The 22496-nt window shown below is 34.3% G+C and overlaps 3 protein-coding genes and 1 pseudogene across 4 annotated transcripts; 2 read left to right on the forward strand and 2 right to left on the reverse strand.

The window, feature by feature from the left end:
- Positions 1–106: 106 nt before the first annotated feature.
- On the reverse strand, positions 107–4278 carry LOC145616273 (ferredoxin-thioredoxin reductase catalytic chain, chloroplastic). The gene is made up of 6 exons (XM_081670969.1): positions 4025–4278; positions 2955–3067; positions 2279–2328; positions 2119–2190; positions 459–519; positions 107–356 (listed from the first exon to the last, which is right to left on the reverse strand). The coding sequence occupies exons 1-6, from the start codon at positions 4122–4124 to the stop codon at positions 312–314; spliced, it is 441 nt and encodes a 146-aa protein (XP_081527095.1). The 5' UTR covers positions 4125–4278; the 3' UTR covers positions 107–311.
- Positions 4279–12345: 8067 nt separating this feature from the next.
- Positions 12346–15908, forward strand: LOC145618586 (protein NRT1/ PTR FAMILY 5.9-like). Its single transcript, XM_081673361.1, has 4 exons — positions 12346–12578; positions 12885–13102; positions 14356–14876; positions 15045–15908. The coding sequence occupies exons 1-4, from the start codon at positions 12524–12526 to the stop codon at positions 15844–15846; spliced, it is 1596 nt and encodes a 531-aa protein (XP_081529487.1). The 5' UTR covers positions 12346–12523; the 3' UTR covers positions 15847–15908.
- A 538-nt stretch (positions 15909–16446) lies between these two features.
- Positions 16447–18068, reverse strand: LOC145618587 (uncharacterized). Its single transcript, XM_081673363.1, has one exon. It carries the CDS (start codon positions 17759–17761, stop codon positions 16814–16816), a length of 948 nt encoding a protein of 315 aa, XP_081529489.1. The 5' UTR covers positions 17762–18068; the 3' UTR covers positions 16447–16813.
- Positions 18069–18890: 822 nt separating this feature from the next.
- On the forward strand, positions 18891–21402 carry LOC145618588 (uncharacterized; annotated as a pseudogene). Its single transcript, XR_014107950.1, has 6 exons — positions 18891–19202; positions 19837–19872; positions 20568–20686; positions 20952–21030; positions 21146–21263; positions 21377–21402. The product of XR_014107950.1 is annotated as an uncharacterized LOC145618588 (transcript).
- Positions 21403–22496: the final 1094 nt, after the last annotated feature.

The following is a 22496-nucleotide window of genomic DNA, read 5'->3' on the forward strand; positions in this document are numbered from 1 at the left end:
AATACTTCTACATTTTTATCAAATGAAAAAACCTCTTTAAAAATATATTTTGGAATAATTGATGTATGACTTTTTCTTTCATAATACTCCGTATGATATGATGTGATATCATAAAATCAAACTCAGATACACGAGTATGGCTATATACCTTGATAAGGCTTAGAGTTAGAGATGACAAGGCTCTCCAAAATAGAGTATATACAGGCAATACAGCATAACAGAACAACGATTATTGGCATCCTCGTGATAATACGTAATGTACAGGCCTACTGTGCAGTGGCTACACATAATAGGCTTCCGCTCATATAAAATCACACATTCGAAGTCACTTCCCGAATTTCATCCAAGGTGATAGTCTGGAAACAACATAGCAAAATTATAAGAAAACTTAATGAGACCAGCATATTCAGAAAATATAAGCCTTCTTGGAAGAACAGCATTTAGGATGTTAGGCTAACCTGATCCTTTCCAGCAAAATCATTGTCAGGGGTCAGGAATAGCATGCAGTGGCACTCTTTCCTGTAAAATTGTCCAGTTCAGTTACTTATAAGCTATCAGCAATGAGCTCCTTTTGTTAGATAAAACAAATATAAACAAAATCCGAGGGATTATCATGATCGAAAGACAAGGTTGATCCACACAGAGTGACCATAAACATAAACACCACCACCTAGAGAAACATAATGACCAGTTGAGCAGCAATTAGCCAATAAGGTAGTCTTTCCTTATTGTATCCTAAGTTAGAGACGTGAACACGAGAACATAAATTGCAAGCAACTAATACCATAAAGGCATAAATCACCACTTCCCAGCCCTCATTCCCTTCAATAATAGGACACGAAAAGAAGACCCATGATCATACATTTCTACATTTGCATTATATCTTTCAGTTGCCACATGTTTGGAAGCAACTTCTTAGCTTCTACCACTCAGATTATCTTTCTCAGTCTCCAAACAGTATATGCACACCTTCAGCACAACAGCATGGCATCAAATCAAATCCATAAGCAGTTCTTTCACTTTGGGATACGATTGGTTTGACTGTTTGAGACATTATCCTCTTAAACACAGCAGCAGCATATTAGATAAAGCCACGAGTGTTTAGCAGGCATAAATTAGCTGGTGAATATGTGGAAGCTGGCCCCTGAAGATTAATCTTTTTAGTTAGGAAACTAGGAATACTGAAGTTCATCATTATAACTTTTTCCAAGGAGATTAGAAGGCGGTAGGAAGAGAACTGGCTGTAGTAGATTCTCTCACAAAACAGGCTATGATGAATCAACACAGCTATAATTATCTCTCCTTTCTACTTTACTGCTAATTAAAAACAATTGGAGGTATGAAGGTTATCAATTCAGTATCGTCCACTGTCATTGTGAAGTTGGTCCTTTTAGAAATCTTACACCATTCTATTTCAAAAAGGAATGTCGCAATATTCACTTAAACCTCTTTGGTAGACTTAATTAATCGCCTTCAGTCCCCAAATTCCCCATGACCACACTTAAGAGTAGAGACAGACTAACAATACTCACCAAAAATTAAGAATCGAAATCAGAGCATACAGAAATTGCCTATTTAAAGCAATATAATTTGTGACACTCTTAGCTCAAAATGAATACACAATAGCCACTGACTGGAGGTATGCAGAACATCTAGACATTCAATGGAGGGTGGAGCTGGAGTCGGAGCCATAGAGGTATCAAATGCAACACTAAACTCAAAAGTTATAAAGCAGAGAGACTGACAATACCCACCAGAGTCACCACCATACACATGCATGTAACTGAATCTATCACATTCTAACAAACTCTTGAATAGACTACACACTATAGGCAAGTCTATCCTTAAGTCCTTAAGCTATAAACTTGTCACTGTTGTCAGTTAAATTCCCTTAAATCCCTTCACTCTGCACTGCACTGAACTGCACAGATGCAAATTGGTATTTTGGTGCTAGTTAAGTACAATCTCCCTCTGACCCCTCCACTATCAACCTCAGTATGTGAAAAATATGAGAATTGAAGCGTCTTGAGTTACTGCATTATTAACTCTTAATGGAGTTGACAGAATCATATGTATGCTCCACAGGTTAAGCAGGCATCACTTTATGCAGAATCATACCTCTCCCTCATAGGCACACATGGGCAATTCCAAAAACCTTGCTTGGCTTCAGCTTGTTTGTCCTCATAATACCTGAGCCACAGTAGAAATAATGTAACATCAAAATATAAACAATCTTGTGAGAAAGTAGGAAAGCTCCATGAAAAGGAACAGTACTCACCGACATGGACATAGGGGGGCACCTAATGTCTCCCTGTGTTCTGCTAATCCCTGTAAGCATCCAAACAAGAAAGTTACATAAAAGTTTTAAATTGCTGAACAAGAAGCAGTGCGCCTGTGGAGAATTTTACATATCAGACCAGGAATTGTGCTTTTGCCCAACAGATATCTGACCAGATAGATGAAACAAACCTTTTGACATATACTCCTCCAATTCGTATAAATTACTTCTAAAAAATTTCATACATTCTCGTTTTTCTATAATGATCCTTTAGGTAGCTCATCTAAAGTACAACCAACAAGCAGCATCGAAAAAATTGTCAGATCTTTACTGAAACACCAAATATAGTTCAAGATCCCTAGTTACATTTCTTGACGAGAAATACAATTATATTTCACACACTAAGTTGACTCTATTGAAAGTGGCTCATAATCTACAATCTACATGAGTACGTGGCAATGATGGCATAGCATCTTTGATTGACAATCCGTTCATATTGGAAGCAAAGCTCTACCTAACATTATAAAACCTTCAACAAACATACTATGTATTAAATTTACCACCCAATTCTTATGTGGTTTCCATAGGGTAATAATTATTTTCTTAAATATAATTGTGAAAGAAGTACCACATAAACAGAGAAAGTAAACATGAAATATAAGAAGGCAACATTTACCTTGATAACAACAGCAGTGACACTTTTATCAACACAAAAGTATGTATCAGATTTACGACAGAACTGCTCAGAGAATTTCCTCATTACTTCAATAGATTTCTCCGAAGGATCCACTGAAAAACAAGTTGAGATGTCAAAAAGTAATTCTAACTAGATGCTGAAGCAACTAAAACAGAATGATAGAATACTGAAAATAGGTAATCTTCAAATACTTTGAAAGAACTTGACGAGCATCTCATCAAAATGCACAATCCTAAATGGTATTAGTTTACAGTATATGCAGCTCATGATCTTAATCCTAGCACACAAACAATCTTCTCACTGTCTCACTCACTCTTGAGTGTTGAAGCCACTCCATGAATTTACAAAAAAAAAATGTTACAACTTCTAACATATACAAGTACCATAAACCATGTTACACGAACAATATTCCCATGTACGCGTCAATGGGAACTTCAAGCTCCATGGCATACCAAAAAAGAAGGATTAATTGTCTCATTTCCAATTCCCACATCATCAATCTCATGAAACAAGAGAACTTGCTTGCCTACAAGGCGCCTACGCCTAGGAAGTTACTACATCTCTTATTCATCTATCACACAAAATACAACTTGCCCATCAATTGTTTCACTTAGTATGAAATAAGTCATACACTAATATTATTGCAGACATACCCTAAGAAATTGACTTACCAATTAAATACAAGAATAACAAAATTTACTTCCATTTTCCATGAATCACTCATCTTCCATTACCCATGAATTAAAATTCTTACAAACAGAAGTTGATTAATAATTTATGATATACAATAAATTCAGCAAACAATAACAACCAAAAACAAACTCAATTGTTAATTACTCTTCTATCCTTCTCAAATCTCCATAACTTTTAGAGACCCATAAATTAATACTCAAAATTTATATAACTTTTATCGCGCAAATTAACGGGAAAGACTTTTAGAGACGAAGGGAGTATCAAACAAAGTCAACATAATTAATTAATAGAAACAAAATAATTATGAAAAATAAATTAAACAAAAGAGAAAAAACAATTAAAAAAAATTAATTAACCTTGAGCACGAATAACACGGGAGAAGCGTCTGGAAGAAGGAGAAGGAGCAGGAGAAGAAATGGGAAAACTGTATGCAGTTGAAGCTTGAAGAGCTTTCATGGTTGCTTACTTACTATTTTTAGCACTGTAATTTCCCTGATTATTTTATGGATAATTATAAACAATTATTTGGAAAAAAAATAAAATGTGAGAATTTTGGTTTATTTTTAAAGATTGGATAAAAAAGATTGTTAATGGGGAAAATAGAAGAAATTAAACTGCGCGCCACTCGTTAGAAAATATCAGTGAGACTCTGATAATATATTTGTGGTTATTATTAAAAGGAGAAATTAGTGAGCCACTCGGTTGGGCTTTGGTTGTTTTGGGCTTTTTGTTTTGCGATATTGATTTGAATATTTGTTTTAGGCCCAAAATAAAAGGAACAAAAAAGTAATTTAGCCTCTTTGATAGACCCAAAAAATATTCATGAGTAAAAATGCTGAAAAATGTTACTACTACGTACATATAAACCCAATAGACTGCAATTCTAATACTACTACGTATAACAATTGTTCAATTCTGTATAGATGGTAGAGGTGTCAAAATTTGACGAAATACACCCAGTTAAGATTTCGACTTGTATGGACACAATAATTTAACATACTCAAGATTAAAATAGACTTGATTTGACTCGACCTTACAGAATCAAACCGAACATCTAAATTGACACCTTCAATACAAAGTACGCATCATGCTTCTTTTCTTCCCCGATTCCCCCTCTCTATGTTTCATTTTGTCCATTAGCCAATTGTTGGTTGTTCATAGCCCTCTTTCTTTCTTTGACTCCAAGTTTCCCTCCAATTATAAATATTACTTCCTCTGTTTTTTTATACTTGCAACACACCTTTTATCACGCTTATCGATGAGGTGATTAAACTAGGTAAACGATTGAAATAAGCTATGAAATTTAAACTGTAGCAACTCATCTCTTTCTTCTTATAGGAGTTAAAATTTTGTAAATCAATTTATCCGCTTACCTAGTCTAATATCTCCCTTAACATGCGTGCCAAGGGGTGTGTTGCAACTAAATAAAAATGGAGGAAGTAAATACATAAATTTGGGCTGTAAACAAGCTAATATTTAGCAACATTTAAACAATTCAATAAGGCCTGTTCGCTACAGTATTGTTTTTAGTTTCTAGTTTTTTGTATTTTCAGAATAATAAACCAAAAAAAGTGGTTGTTGATTATCTAGATTACAATATTATGATTTAAACCAGTTTGATTAAATTTTAATTCTTTAAATGATCGACATATACTATGACTTTCAAAAACAAAAAAGCAAAAAATTGAAAACTAAATACAATGATACCAAATCGGCCTTACATTAATACTTTCTTTGTTCTTTTTTTTCTTCCAACTGAAAAGATATTAAAGAAAGAAGTGTACAATTTGTCAAATTGCAAAAATACTTGGAAACAAAAGTGAAGATAGATTTTCAAATTAAAGATCAACGTAAGCAAAATTGGAGCAATTTATGTGTAGTAAATTGCAAAGAAGATGCATGACGTGCATACATGGGAGTGTAGAGTGTTGTCCGTCTCAACAACCCACACAACTCACCATTTGCCTTGCTTTTTTTTTTTTAAAAAAAAAAAAAAATTTAATTTTTTATTTCAAAGAAAAAGCTATGTTCACAATATATCAATGAAAAAGCAATGTGCATTTCATTATTATATAAACCATACAATGACTAATTCCAATTTAATATGAAGTATTCAAAGACTTAAAATTAAAATATTAATCAAAAAATATTTGGTATAATCGAAAAGGTATATAGGACGGTAGTAAGATGAGAACATCAAGTTAACTCGTACACAATTCCGATCCATTAGGACACTTCTCGATCATAGCACGTTACAAAGTTTGTAAATAATTAAAGTATTAAAAGATGAGCATCACGATATAAAGGAATTGTCTCATATCTAATTGTTGGTGGATTATTCTTTCACAATGTCCTCATCAACTCTTTATCTAATTAAGGAGCACTTTTTTTTTGTTTGTTTGTTTTGAATTATCTCTAATTATGGGCCAAGCTACATTGTAGGAAAATCGAAATGAAAGGTAGTCAAATATATATAATTCAATTATTCAAAAGCTATGACGACTACGTTATTGCTTGTGTCATACCAAAGGAGTTTCTATGCATGTCGTAATGTTACTTTTTTCCTTCATATTTAAAAGGAGACTTTATAGAATTATAGCCATATCTTTAGCATCACAATAGAATGTAGGTTTATCTCCAATATTCATGTACTAAAACTAGCTACGTCTTACATGTGTCTAATTTAATACTATGCATTATAAATTAATTTAAATAAATGATTATATATATTATATTCTTACGTAGCTAGTATGTTATCTAATTAGTGTCCTGGTGTGACAAGGTTAATAGCCATAAAAACTTAATTTGCCTTGCACAATATACACATCCCCATCCTAATAATAGACATTCTTACTACGGAATACACAGCTCATTGTTTCTTAATTAGATTGTATGTGTTAATTATTTTACTATTTGATAACATAAGCATGATTTACGTATGATAACTAACAAGGCTAGAATATGATAACTAACAAGGCTAGAATTGAAGTAATAATTACTCATAGTTAATAATAAATATCTAAAATTTAAAATCGTATCTCATCTGCATCAGTAACTAAATAGGTGACTATGAGCGTGACGCTTTATATAAAAGCAAAGCTAGATGACTAAGATGAGCAAGATTTTCTTGGGAAGTTGACCAGACTGTATAAATAATACAATATAATAATATGATTCTCATTATGATTTGCTTTCATTTCATGAAACCACTTCCATGGTAGCAAAAAAAATAAGTCGAGGTGTTACGCAAAGTTGTCGCTACATGTCGACATAACATAACTATCAACTAAAGCAAGATCTATCTTAATTATAAGTTATAGTGGAGTCAAGATTATCATATTTTGCATCAAAACGGCAAAAAAACCATTCATTGCATACTTTGTTCTTTCAGTTGAAATCAATAATTTAATTTCTTGATTTCAATTGAGTGTTGCCACATATTTGTCTACCCTACTAGTATTGAAAGAAAGGGTATAGTATATTCTAGTGGTGCAAAATTAATGTGCCACTAATTTAAGTAATGATTGGACGAATTAAGTAGAAGAATTAGTGCATTTCAACATAATTATGTGTAAGAATGTCTTAATTTCCACTCATTTCATTAGATTGAGGATAAATTGGGGACAAAGAATGTATTTTCAATGATACTTTGTCATTTATAAGTCTTCATTAAGTTATTATTACTACCTTTATTCTAATTTAATGGCAAAAGTTTGACTTTGAAAGTCAATGTTTGTTAGTAACATTTTCAAAAGTACACTTGAGTTATGATGAATATCTTCCCTAGATAAATCTACAATGTACTACTTTAATTAGAAAGAATTTTTTTTTTTATCCAATTTAATTATATTGGATCAGGGCTACCTAAAAAGTAAAGAAGTTTCATTCCAACTTTAGGTATTTCCTTCGTTTTCTTTTATTTGTCCCATTTAAAATCTTGATAGGTTTTAATAAAATGGCCTGAAATCTAGTTATTAAATTGTTTTTCCATACCTCCCCCGCCCTTGATACGTAGCATTTAATTAGTATAATCATCATACATGCGGAAATAAAGGAGTGTGCGAAGGAGGCTCGGCAAGGGTGGGGGAGGGCCGGTTAGGGGATGCGGTGGGGTGGCTAGGCGATTCGGTGGTGGTAGAATGGGTGGTGGTATGGTGGTGGCTTAGGAAAGGGAATGGAAAACTTTATAGAGGGGCCGGGGCATATACATTAATTTTAAAGACTTTGCGGGAATTGGGAGGGCAAAGGAATGGAAAAAAGGTATAACAAACATCATCAAAGGGAATAAGGGCAGTTGATTCCCTTATCCTCTGATGAATACCCTCAATAATCAAACGACCCCTAAAAACATCGCTCCAATTAACCTATCTACTAGATAGTGAACACAATTACCAACGAGCTGAGATCTTACCTAGTGGAAATGACTTATGGTGTATGTACATATTACAGGTTTAAGGCCATCTCACTTATTTGTAATATAAATTGTAATACCTTTGTGGTTCATTTAAATTTTAAAACAAAACAAAAAAAAAAAAAAAAAAAAAAAAAAAAAAAAAAAAAAAACATGTGGATTGAACATCAGAACATGCATAATGCATATTTACAGATTCAAGTCATATTCTAACCTGTGCAATCAATCAAAACTAGATGGATAGTTTTATACTTCAAGCTATTCTTGGAAGCTTTAAGGTATCAGGTTACACGTAATGTTATAACTTAATGGACCACATGCCCTTTAAAGCTTGAAACTTTAAATTGAAATTTCTAAAATATTTTGGTTATTCGATTATATCTCAATAAACAGTAAAAAAAAAAAATGAAAATTATCATGAGCAAGTAATGTACGTATGTACTTGCTTATTAAGACAAACAAACTGAGAGTTTTGTGATTGAGCTTTTCTGATGCGTATATGACTATATGTTCTGCAACAACGCTGCGTAAACACTTATCACATGGAGAGAAACTCTTGAGACGACAAGATTAACAGCCAAATTACAATTTAGTTGTTGTTAAGCACTTAATTAAGCTTACTAATTACTACGTATAAATAATCATTGTATACTCTATTATTAGATCATTTTACTTAACTACTATTTTTTTTTCTACTTTTGTATATGCAATATGTATAGTCGTTTAACGTAACCATCAATAATACCCAAAATGAATTTGTTACAAATGTGCATTGTACGGGTCAAATAACTAGTCTGCACATAAAATATGTATGTAACACGTAACTGTTTAAAGTCGAGTATAAGTGAGAAGGATGTTTACTCTTTATATCTTCCCACTAGTTTTAATGAACAAAAACTGAATAGAATGTCCACTAAAACAATCAAGTAGCTAGTGCACTTCCTTCTATGTCGTATGTTTTTTATGGGAAATGAACTGTAAAATTTTAAAGCAAAAGGTAAGACGTACATATCAAGTTGATGAACCCCCACATGTTAGGGTCCAAAATAAAACCTAGCCTTGTCACTTGTGTTCAATACAATGGTGTACGAAAGTTGTTTTATTGCTTGTCCTAATTAAGCTTCCTTTATTTGTGGATTTAGTCTTGAAAAGGAAAACCAACGGAAAGTTTTTAAGCAAAATTTCTTTATTTTATGGTAAGAAGTCTTTATCGAGTCAAAATCTCTCACAAATTAACCCTATTTGAGTTAGTAAATAAGATCCTTTAGAATTCTCTCGCAAATTAACCACATCTGAGTCAGTAAACAAGATCCTTTAGAATAGCAGGAGACGGCCGGTGGAAGAGGGTGGGGGCCGGAAGTCTCACCTTCAAAGAGCCCTCGTGAATTTAATCCTATAACATCATACTTGAGAGATGCTAAATTAAAAGTTCCCACTAAGTTCTATATATGCTAAGTAGTGGATACATAAACTACTTTATTCATCTTTTTTTCTGGCTTGGAATTTGACATATTTTATCATCAAATAATTAATGTTGTGATGTACGCTATCAAGCAAGAATTGAAATGATAATACTCCGATCCCTATCATTTTTGTTTTATGCTGATATTATTGGTAGATCGAATTATCGAAAGGTAGCTTTGTTAAGGATGATATAATCTTCAATAAAATCACAATCATGATTGTCAATCGTTACAATATGCATTGTATCACCTTATTTGATATAATAATCCAGGATTAGTAATTTTCTTTTGTAAAAAAGAATGCAAAAAAACATGCATATCACCTTTGCTTTCATTCATCTTCCACATTTATCCTTTAATTTTATTTAATATATAAGAACTCAATCATTTTTCTTTTCACCATAAAAAAATCAAGGGTTAGCTTAGGTTACAACTCTTGCAAGTTCAATAATCATTATACAATAACAACATTAAAAGATAGACATGAAATGTGTCATTCAACTATATATTTAAGTAATAAGAAAAACAAGCCAATTCAATTAGCTTTCGTTCTTACAATACAATAAATATAATTAGTGCTGTCAAATTTCAAATCAAAACCGTTTAACTGTCCGAAACTGACCGACCCAAATGAGAACCGAACCGATTAAAAACCGATTTTTTTGAAACCGAAAATCGACCCGAACCGTATTTTAGTAAACCCGAAACCGAATCGACTCGAATAATGTTAAACCGTATAAGAACCGAATCCGTTAACAAACCGAACCAAATATAAACCGAACTGAAAGAAACCGAACCGAATTGAAAAAGAACCGAACCGTATCTAACCCGAAACCGGTTCCAACCCGAAACCGTTTAAACTGGCAAAAAAACCGCTTACACCGAACCGTTAGCAAACTGCTACCCGTTTGCACCGAACCATTTAAAACCGAACTAATTGTAAACCGAACTGGTTATAAACCGAACCGTTTATGAAAACCGCTTCTAAATCGAACCGTTTACAAACTTTTTTATATAATTAAATGGATTTTTTTTTTTTTGACGGGAATGTAATTAAATGGATTAAATAATAGAAATCTTAGAATATTTTTTAAAATAGCAAGGCAAATCATTCATTAAGGATAATTAGTGTTCACAAACAAGAGCAAAACAAGCAGGCTCAGGCCCTGCCTCAAAAATATTAGCAACACTACTGCCTCTAGTCATGTATACATTTGAGGTGATGAAACCAAATGAACAAAAAGCTTGTAATATTAAGTACCAAGGCTTGGCTGAAGGCGTAATAAATAAAATTAATTCATAGAGACTATTAAGCATATGATTACATTGATCAGTCTTAATTATCAGTCTTGTTGACTAATATAGTATCGAATTACCAGATTGCAAATTTCCATTTCACAAGAACTCATCAAATCATGATTATGATACTATGCGTAGTATATATAAATGATTAAATAAGAAGCATATAATAACCTAATTGTAAAAAAACCATTTAACTGCCCGAATCCAAACAACTCGATAAACAATTTATTTTTTGAAACCGAAAACCGACCCGAACCGTAATTTAGTAAACTTGAAATGGAACCGATATGAATAACGTTAAAGTGGTTAAACCATTGAAGAACCGAACCAGTTATAAAGTGAACCGAAAAAGAACCGAACCAGTTAAAAACTGAACCGAAAAAGAACCAAACCAGTTATAAACTGAACCAAAAAAGAACTGAACTGTTTCTAACCCGAATTCGTTTCCAACCCGAAACTGTTTGAACCAAGATAAAAACCGTTTACACCGCACCGTTAACAAACCGCAACCTGTCTGCACCGAACCGTTTACTACCCGGACTGTTTACAACCCGAACCGAATTAAAACCGCTTAAGAATAAACCGAAACCGAATTGAACCGATAACTATTTAAACTGAACCAAAACCGACCCGTGAGACAATTAAACCGATTCCAAACCGACCCGATTAAATATCGAACCGATATCGAATCGAACCGAAACTGAACTGTCAAACCGTTTTAACAGTGCTAAATATAATACATTTTATTATCTTTTAAGTTTACAAGGTGGACAATGTGATCATGCACGCAAATATTTTACTCTATCATGACAACTTTAAACACTTTCTCACCTATGTTGAATTGAAACCATGATGACCTAACAACATGTTTTGAAGTGTTGAGTATGATCACATGACTTGGTGTGTGCACCACACACTTCAACTTGTGCCACGCGCCGGTGTAAACACAAAATATGTAATGGCAATTACAATACACACACTTTTGCGTGTGGTGCATGAACAATGAAACATATACGCTAGCTACAACTATGAGAATACGCTAGGTATAGTAAATTAGTAATTAACATATTCTTCATAGGTTGTTACGATTTTGCCTAATAATCACATGTCTAAACATGTTTGAACTTTCTGTAATTGTGGCGAAGTCAACTTGATGAGTAGCCTTAATAACTTGATAAGTAGCCTTAATTAAAACATACTCAGTCTTATCAATAACACCCTTATTTAAATTTATCTAAATTTATTTATCATATGAAGCTCGCTTTGATCTCGGTCTCACGAAGTATATATTAATTTTTGTACCTCCTCATGAACCTCTTTCCCACCCCACCCCCCCCCCCCCCCCCCCCAAAATAGATATCCATGTCACAAAAAAATGGAAAAAGGAAAATTTGTGCATAAAGTTTTTTTTTTTTTTTTTAGTGGCATGTCTACTAATCCCATTACATAAGGAAACAAAAAAACTTTACACCATTTTTTTCATGATCACTAATGGGTACAGTGCGCACAACAAATATATAATGGAAACTTTGGCTACCAAATAGTCTTAATTGTTTTCATGAAATTTCAGAAAGATTAAGGAAGATTAATGATGATATTGCTACCTATTAATTGGAGGTTTTTAGTAAATTCTACCACATTATTATAATTTTATTATTCTTCTTTAGTTATCTTTCTCCATGGCAGGAAGACAGAAATCTAGAGCCCTCAACAAACCATGCATCATGCTTATAGGTACTTTACTTTGTCTTTAATATGGCATTTCACTTGGACAATGCTCGCAAAACTATTAATCATCGTGTGTTACAATAATGTTCAATTTTTACGAGTAATATACTATCTCCTTTACATATTATGTGCAACTTTTGGTTATCATTTGTGAAACATAAAATATTCAAAAGTTGCACATAATATATACTACCTCAAGTCATGTTTAAATCATATGATTGGAACTGGCTTGTTGATGTAGTTGTATATTAGAAACTCGAGTTCTTATTTGATTCATTACAATGTTATGCATGTGGATGTATGTGTTTACAGTGATTGCGGGCATGGAGAGATTTGCATTCAAAGGGGTGGCATCAAATTTGGTGACATATCTTACAGATATTATACATATGAGCAATTCAGCAGCAGCTAAAACTGTAAATAGTTGGTGTGGACTTACATCTATTATGCCACTCTTGGTGGCTCCTCTTGCTGATTCTTTATGGGATCACTACTCAACAATATTGGTATCATCGTTATTCTATATTCTGGTAAGTTCTCTACACATGTTTTAATACACAATCCTTGTGACGAAAAGGTGTAGTGTAGCCCGAATCCCTTTGTCTTGAGACTTTTGGCTCATGTTTAAATTCAAATGGCAATAGGAGGGTAGATGTGAGCTTAGAGGTGTTTAAGTCGTCATGAATTAAAGGTGACGTGAAAGATTTTAGTTTAATTAGCTACGAGGGTTTGAGAAATGTCACTCGTATTTTGACTTATTAGTTGAATTACGTACTTTGGCTATTTTTGTAGTTGGAGGATTCGAACACCCAACTTTTTATAATAAAGATAGTTACTTAACCATCTAAGCCAATCATAAACTATGTTATTAAAATGAAAATAAATGCATATAATAATCACCAAATCTAATTAAAGTAGCAAGCTGTGCAACGCCTGGGCTACACACTAGTTACTAATTAAGCACACCTCATGTAATTTGATTGGTTTGTGTCTGTGAATTGAATGCAATACAAATATAGAGTTCTTCAGTTCTTCCATGTGTATTGGAGAAGATTTTGAGTGATCAACCTAACATATTTTTAGAAGTTCAACTTTTCTCAATGATGATAAGAAATCTCCACTATATAAAGGTGTTACCTAAAAATATAAAATTACTCGATAATTATATGGATTCACATCATACAGAATGTTAGATATTGGTGCCTTGGTGGTGTACACGGCAAAATGCACTTTTTTTACCCTGATGAATTGCAAATGTGTTCTACCCAACTTTTTTTGGGTAAAGATAGTGGTATAACAGGCATAACGTAGATGGAATTTGATAGATTTTGAGTATCATCCTAGAGACTAACCAACTAAACAAGTTTACATCTACGATAATAATCTTAATCATTTTTGAACAAATATTACACTAGTATATGTGTTGTACGAGTATAATGAATCAGGTTGCTTTTAGCTTTTTATTATATACTCCGTAACATACTATCACAGAAACTTGGAAGATGATTTTTTTGCTCTATAAACGGAAAACTGTGACTCATAATGAGAGTGTCGAAATTATTTCCCTATTAACTTTCATTTGATTTCATATTTCATCTCATAATTAGTAAACATCTATAATTATTAAACCTCGAGTTATTCTAATTATATACGGAGTACTCCTTAAAACGTCTTTAATTATTAAACATCTCTTGCTTTGCTTCCAATCCCCCCACTCACCTTTTTTTCCCTTTTTGCTTTGGTAAGCTTCTACTAATTTCTACTCCTTTGCCCCTACTTAAAGGGCCTTGCAGCATTAACATCAACTACGTTCGAATGGGCATGGCCAGTGAACAAGAATATCTCCAATGCCTTCATGTTTTGGTCACTCTGTTTAATATCGCTCGGCCAAGGAGGCTACAACCCTTCCTTGCAAGCCTTTGGAGCGGATCAACTCGGAGAGGAAGAAGACTTGCCTACTGACCAAACAGACCTTAAAAAATCCAGTAAAAGGACCCTATTCTTCACTTGGTGGTACTTTGGTGTTTGCAGCGGCAGCCTATTGGGAGTCTCTGTAATGTCATATATCCAAGACACTTTAGGATGGTCTCTAGGCTTTGCTGTTCCTACCTTGGCCATGATCGCGTCTATCATCTTGTTTTCCAGTGGCACCAAAAGCTATACATTCAATTTCGCAAATGATCACAAGGTTGATAATCATAGTCCGATCAAGACTACGGTTGATGGTCTAAAAGCTGCTATATCAAGGGTGTTCAGCTGTGGCATCGGTGAATCCCATCGCAAAGTCGATGTTCCAGAGTTGGAGTAAGTTTCTTCTATTTCCATCAAATGCATTACAGTAAATTGAGTAATCAAAGAGATTTTCATTTAATAGGTACTCGCACTTGATAAATCAAATAATCTTTCATTTTTCCCTTCCAACAAAACAGAATTTCTAACAATAATGGTCTTTGTTTTGCCTCTTTCTTAAAGGCTGCAGGAAAATCAAATCTCAAGCCAAAAGTTAGTAGGAACCAAAGAAGTTGATGAGAAACCTAGTAAAAGAATTCGCCTTTCTGACAATATTAAGGTATCACTAAGGCTCTTACCTATTTGGACCATGTTGCTGCTGTTTGCTGTGATCTTCCAACAACCAGCCACATTCTTCACCAAACAGGGCATGACGATGAAACGAAATATAGGCACCAAGTTCAAGATACCACCAGCAACTCTCCAAGGAGCCATTACTGTCTCAATTATCCTCCTGATGCCCTTGTATGACAAGATTCTCGTCCCATGTACGCAAGTTATCACCAGAAATGAGAAGGGAATAACCGTCCTACAGAGAATGGGGGCAGGAATGGTCCTTTCTATCATTGCCATGGTGATTGCCGCCTTGGTAGAAGAAAAGAGACTCAGGACTCCATCCTTGACTATATTTTGGTTGCTACCACAATACATATTACTAGGCATATCAGACATCTTCACTGTTGTGGGCATGCAAGAGTTCTTTTATGGTGAAGTTCCTGTTAAGATGAGGACAATGGGAATAGCCCTGTATACTAGTGTGTTCGGAGTAGGCAGTTTCCTTAGTGCTATGATGATATCTTTGATCGAGATCTTCAGTACAAGGGGAGGAAAGCAGAGTTGGTTCTCAGATGATATGTCGAAAGCAAGGCTGGATAAGTACTATTGGCTACTAGCTATATTAAGTACATTCAGTTTGCTGGTGTATATAATTTTGTGTAGATTTCACAAGAGTAGGAGTGATTTGGGTGATGAAAATGATGTATAAAGTTCCGGTTTATAGTAGTGACTTGATTGATGAAAACAGTTTATAAAGTTCTAGTTTATCAACTCTTCTCTCACTCTAAGCTGATCTTGTTACCAAATATAATCCTCTACATCAGACAGACAGGTGATTGGAATAAACAGGTTACTAATAACAGAAACAGTGGCATTGTGAGAAACTGTGAGCACAAGAAAGTGCATGACTAAATTTCTTAAGCAATCCTTACTGCAAGACAAGGGAATCGGGCTAACAGAATAGCAGACACAGATGGAATCAGAGGATACATGTAACAGGTGTATCGTAAAATTGACACCTGGTCAAAATTAGAGTGCCGTGACAGTGTGACACCATCATCATAGCATGAAAGTAGCAAGATGATTAGCTGTGGTTCAATTCACACTATAAGATTGGCAAGTCACCCAAAGCTCAGGTTATCAAAGAGAGTCAAGCTGCCCAAAGCAACAATTACAGCAGAGGAAAAAATGGCAAATGTGCTCGCATAAGGGAATAACACCAAACATCGTGATCTTTCCACATATTCCATATCATTTGACCTTAACAAACAAAACATAAAAAATTGTTTTGCTGATGATGAACTAAACATGAAAAGACAAAGTAATCGTTGAATTGAACAGCTATACACACTAAACAAGAATTATGCCACAATAGAAAGTATAATCCCATAGGACTATAATATTAAAGCTTTCTTTGATCATAATATACAAAACATTTTATGGCTAAAAAAGCTCCAAAAGCACTAACAAAGAATGAATGTGAATACTTCATAACACATACCTATGATCACCTGATACAAAGATAACAACCACAGCTATTTTCCCCGAATTCGAAGGCATAATTTCCTTTCCCACTCCTTGTAAGTTGCAACTCCCTTTGTAATCTATGTGTATCTTCTATCTTTCGCATCAAAGAAGAAAACTCTTTTCGTTTACTCATACGAGCACCAAGTTACCTAGCTCACTGAATGAGAGCCATGACCATTAACACCCAACTCCACAGCACCATTCTCCCTTCTAAACCCTGCACTGCCATCTTCTTGTTTAACCACATCATTGCCACCATCATCGGAATCCGAATCCAAAGTAAACGTCCCTTGATTCTCCACCCTTACCACCTCAACACCGATAGGCCGGTAACTCGAGTAATTACCCTCTGCAACAAACCTTCTTCCAAAACACGAATACGCCCCACAAATCACAGTAACAAGGAAAGCAAGATGACAATTGAACAAAAGCACAGCAATCGCCCCACCACGATGAGTATCCATATGACCATTACAATTAATCGTAAAATTCCCTCTACTCTTATAATGCAAAGCACAATTATTCGCAATCAAATTTGAAAAAAACGAAAACCCCATTTGCACAGTCCAAGTTCCCTTCAAGATCAACCCTAACCCACGACCCAATTTAGGGATTCCCGAATTTGGGGAAACCAATTCAATCATAGTAGAAAACACACAAATTGCAATCGGAACAAGCATTAAATCATAATAACGATTCTCAATTCCATCAGAATCCTTCAAATGGAGATGAAAAAGTAGAAACTCTTCAAGAAAAGCGAAGAGAAGGATCAAATTGAGTAACGGGAAAGGGAAATTGAGCGATTTAGAGAAGAAATTACAAAGACCCAGAAGAGAAAACATGAAGAAAAGGGAGGAAATCGCGAGTACCTGAAGTTGGAGGGTAGAACCGACTTTGTCAAAGGAAGAAATAGCGTCGAAGAAGGAGAGAAGAGAGTTGATGATGAAGAGGAGAGAGAGAGATGCGACGGAGATAAGGGTGATTGTCGAGAATTTGCGACGGTTGTTGGGTGGTTTTTGGGAGGAAGAGGAGAGAGATTCCCAAGCTCCGAGGAGGATGAAACTGCCGCCGGCGAATGCCATTGAAAACAACCCCATTGAAGATTGATGGGTTTTCTGGGAAATTGGAGTTTGGGATTCTGCAATGATCAATCAAGAAATGAAGATGGAAGAAAGTTGAGAGATTGGAAGGAGGTTGGTCAAAGGAGAGAGAGAGTGTGGAATGAATGTAGATGGAAAGTCCCCGGCTGCTGCAACCGCTGCTGTAGAAGAATTTTCACTTCCCTCTGGTGTCCGGTTTTGACAAAATTGACTTGAACAAGTATGACTGTATGAGTTGTATCGAGATCAAGGAGTGAAAAGGTGGTTAGTCATTTTAACCTCGAGTGGCATAGATTTGATTTCAATGGCTCAACCCTCCTCTCTTATGGTTTATTGTATATAGAAAGTATGAGTTGTATTATTACTCGCCTAAAATACTTAATCCGAAATTTGAAATTTTAACCTGCATCATTTGGTTTTGACCATGATCGATGATCACTCTATTAAACTAGCTCAATTCAATATTGAACTTTAGCTTATTAAGTACTCTGTAATGGGCATTGGAGTTAAGTAGTATTCTTTGCCCAAATGTTAATCAACTTACTTAAATGTAAAATGTATTGTATCAATTTAAATGTCTTAAGTGAACACTTCTCTTTTACAATTGTGACGAGCAAAATGGGTTGGCTAGCTATTGTGTAAATGTGTATACTCTAATGTGACATCATTCGTGATTTATTGCGTAACTTATGAAATAAGAAGTAATTGATCACAAGAATTGTTTACTTCTTTGGGAAAGTTTAAGGATAATAGTCTCTCTTTTAAACATTAATTTAAGTGTTCAAGCATCAAATAATATTTTTGTTATCCTAAGTACAATCACATCACACAAGATGATCACACTTCAACAGATTGCATGCCTCCAATACCCTTTTCAATCAATTAAGCAACTAGCATGATATTTTCAATTAAAGTCACATTTTGATTAAATTTCGTTACCGTTATCTATCTTTATCACTTGTCAAACACGAATTAAAAGTTTTTGCTTTAAACCCTCAATTAGGCACCCAAAAATACTTTCTTATCAACAAAATTATCAAAACAAATTTGCAATTACATCACGAAATAGCACACTTCAACGCAATGTCAAACTTTTACCAATTTCACTCATTTAGGCAACTCCTATCATCAACATCTTAATTGATTTAATCCCACCTTAATCATATTCCTTTTCTATATAAAAGCAATTCAACTCTTTAAAAAATACATAAAAGTAATCCAATCTCCTTCTTCCTTCATTATCAATGGAACCCATGAAAATGACAAAATTTCCAATCTTCAAAGCAACCTCACTCTTCTCATATTTGATGTTAATGGTGTTGCACTTCCAGTTTAGTGTTGAAGGGCGCTTATTATTTTCTCTTTCCAAACCAAACCCCAATGATGCTGCTGCTTACGCTCGTTGGTTGGTTTCCCAGAATTCTTGGGGTGTTCTCAAGTATATTTCTCTCTTTTTTTTTCTATCAATTTCCAATTTTTATTGTTAATTGTTTACTGGGATGTTTTTATTTCTGATTGCAATTGATTAAATTGAAATCCCCTTTAATTTTTGTGTCTTTGATTATTTGGGTTTTTATTCAATCTGTTTTTATTGTATTCTAAATGGGTTTGTTTAGATTAAGGACATTGGTATAATCATATGGAAGAATTGAATCAAATTACTTAGATTGGTGTTGACCAATTTTGGGGAAGTTGGTTTTTTTGGATTGGTGTTGTGGTGTAGAGGGAGTCACTGTAATGTAGTTGTGATTCAATTCCATGTCTTCGAAAACGTTGACCAACTAAACTAGTACACATCCACCAGAAGACGAACTTGAACGTTAGCGTTCATCTTACTAAAGTAGTAGCTATACCCTCTTATTACATTCAGTCATCACAATGATTGAAGTGAACTAGTGAAGCATCTAGCTTTGCTGGCCTTGATAAATGAAATGTAATTTTTTTTTCTTTCGATCTTTGAATTTAAAACTGAAAACTATTATCTTTTGGTTTTATATTGTGTTTATGTGATCAATTCAAGGTGAAAGTATCTATTGAGGTTTAAGCTAACATTTTCCTAAATTTTTTTGCAGTACCATTTCACCAGATTTAGGAGGAGCACCTTTTGGGTATTCTCTCTTTCCCTACCTTTGCGTTTTATTTCCTGTCCCTCTTTATAAGTTGTGTCGGGTTTCAATGCTTAAGTCGGTTCTGTCTATCAACGTCATAATTGCTTATAACATATAGGGCATTGTTTGTCTGTTTGTTTAACTCTGAGTGTTTTGATGTCATGGCATCCATTTGGTTCACGTTCTTGCTACAATTAGTTGAGTTATTAAATTTTGTTAGATAATCTGGTTTGATCGAGCCTTCAGTGCTTCCGATGTGATGGCATCAATGTGCTAGTCATGGTTTCTAATGTCTTGTCAATCAAATTTCAATATATGTCCCACAATCCACAAGACCACATATCAAGTTTTTCAGGGTTTACCAATGCATGATCAATTTAATTGCTGGGAGTCTTATACTTGCCGCATTAGTGCTGTATGTTGTTGAGTCTTGGTCGGCAACAATGTGCTGATTAATTTGACACACATTCATTAAATTAACACACATTAGCAAATTTTCAGTTTTCACATAAAATTTACCCCAATTAATTATCGAGTAGTCTTTGTCCATTACAAGTACATTCTTAAGGAGATAATAGATATCGTTTTATTTCAATTTGTGAACCCCACAAACTCTTTCTGAATTGGTTTTAGGAATTATATCTATTAATTTAATTAACATTATGAGTGTCTGGATTGTGCTTGTACTCTTGTAGGAATGTGGTTTCATTTAGTGATGGGCAGCCAGGCAAAGGTGCAGGTGTACCCAATTGGGACTTGTGGAAAAACAGATCCTGAAAATCCCACTTGTGCAAAAATTACACTTACAGGAAAGGTGTGCTTTTCTTCAGTAATTTGTGGTTTTAGCGTTTGGTGAATTCATCTGTAAGATTGTAATGTTGTAGATTTCAGCTTCAGATCTGGCTTCGAAACTTGGCAGTGGTTCAATCTGAAAGGCCAGACTATGTTTACAATTAGTAAATTACATGTGGACGTGTATGAATTATTAGGATATTAGTCTAATATGTAATTATAAGCAGTATTGATCAGAAATACATGTGCAGACTTATATGATTCACTGCCTTTGTGATCTTTTTCAGTTGAAACTGGTTGATGCAAACTCCAAAGAAGCAGAATTTGGAAGGTCTGCCTTGTTCGCAAAGCATTCTGAGATGAAAGGTAAATACAGACATTTTTTCTGTTATCTACTTCATATTTGAGGTAAATGAAATTCTTTTTTATCCATCGGCTGGTAATATTTTTGATGCTAACACAATGGTTTATGTTTGAATAGGTTGGCCGGAGAGTCACAATTTTCAAGTCTACAAGCTAGATATTGAAAATATATTTATGATTAACTGGTTTGGAGGTCCAAAACCTCTTACTGTTGATCAATATTTACAATGGAAAACGTGAGTGAATTTGCTCATTCTTTTCTCTGAATAAAATATACAAGTATTCTGTGTATATGAAGCTCTAATCAGCTGAACTGCATAAATCTCATTTAATTGTTTTGTTTGTGCAGGCACAAATTGGCAAACTCTTTGTAAATTCATGCATTGCGATTCCGTTTCTGATTCAGGCATGTTGTTTCAATTGTAAATGTCAAGGGTATATAAAACATTGTTTCTGATCAAAGTTATTAAGCAACATGTATGTATAGTTGTATACTGTCTGTTGTAATTTGTAACCTGCTAATATGTATGTACATTATGAAAGTGGTATACACTATCAAGTTCATGTAAGTACTAAATTGGGTATACAGCAATATAATGGCAATTGGTACATATTTTAACCACTTTCTTCTATTTCTAAATAAGTGACGTTTAAGGTTTGCACCCTTTTTTTTTTTTTTTTTTTTTTTTTGACAGCAAGAACAACAACATAAAACAGCAGATCAAATTGTAACAAATTTTATATGCTACTAGCTTTTCTAGAAATCTCAGATAATGCTAACGTTTTTCATTGGACTTGATCGCATGTTTTTAGCAACATCTAAAGTCTAAAACCTGCAATCTGAGAATATCTTGACATCCTCCTTCCCTCTGCCTTTTGCTTTCTGCTTTCAGTAGTTGAAGCTGTGTTGCCGCAATTAGATGTTGAGTTTCTTTGTCTATCTCAATCATAAAGTAGAACCCGTCCAATCGCCAGTTTCTTTTATTTGTTTTCCATGATCCATCAGCAAGTATCTAAGTCGAAAAGACCCTGTTAGTATAACACTTAGGCTTTTCCTGGTTACAATCTTCTACTGAGTTCCTCAGTGCTGAAGATGGTACATTTTGGTTTCCCAAGCTCTCAATTGAGCTCTTAGTACATATTGGGATTCTCAGAAGTACCCTTAAATCTACAAAATACTCATCTCATTTCAAAATTTTTGACGAATCTACAGAGCCTGGGAGACTGTTTCAAACTTTCTCTTTGAGCTATTAGGCCTGTCTTCCTTGTGAAGTAAACTCATATAATTTCTTATCCGGCCTGAAATAAAGGCTGTAATACTGTATTCCAAAACACAGTAACATTCAGATCTGAGGATCTCTAATGTCTTGACATTGTCCAGTCCCTAAAAGACGTTTCTCATCTTCTGTAATCTGACTGCAGAAATGGCATGATGATACCAGGATATTCCGCTTCCTAAGATTAACTTT

The sequence above is a fragment of the Chenopodium album genome, chromosome 26, assembly GCF_948465745.1.
Source record: "Chenopodium album chromosome 26, dcCheAlbu1.1, whole genome shotgun sequence".
Lineage (NCBI taxonomy): Eukaryota > Viridiplantae > Streptophyta > Magnoliopsida > Caryophyllales > Amaranthaceae > Chenopodium > Chenopodium album.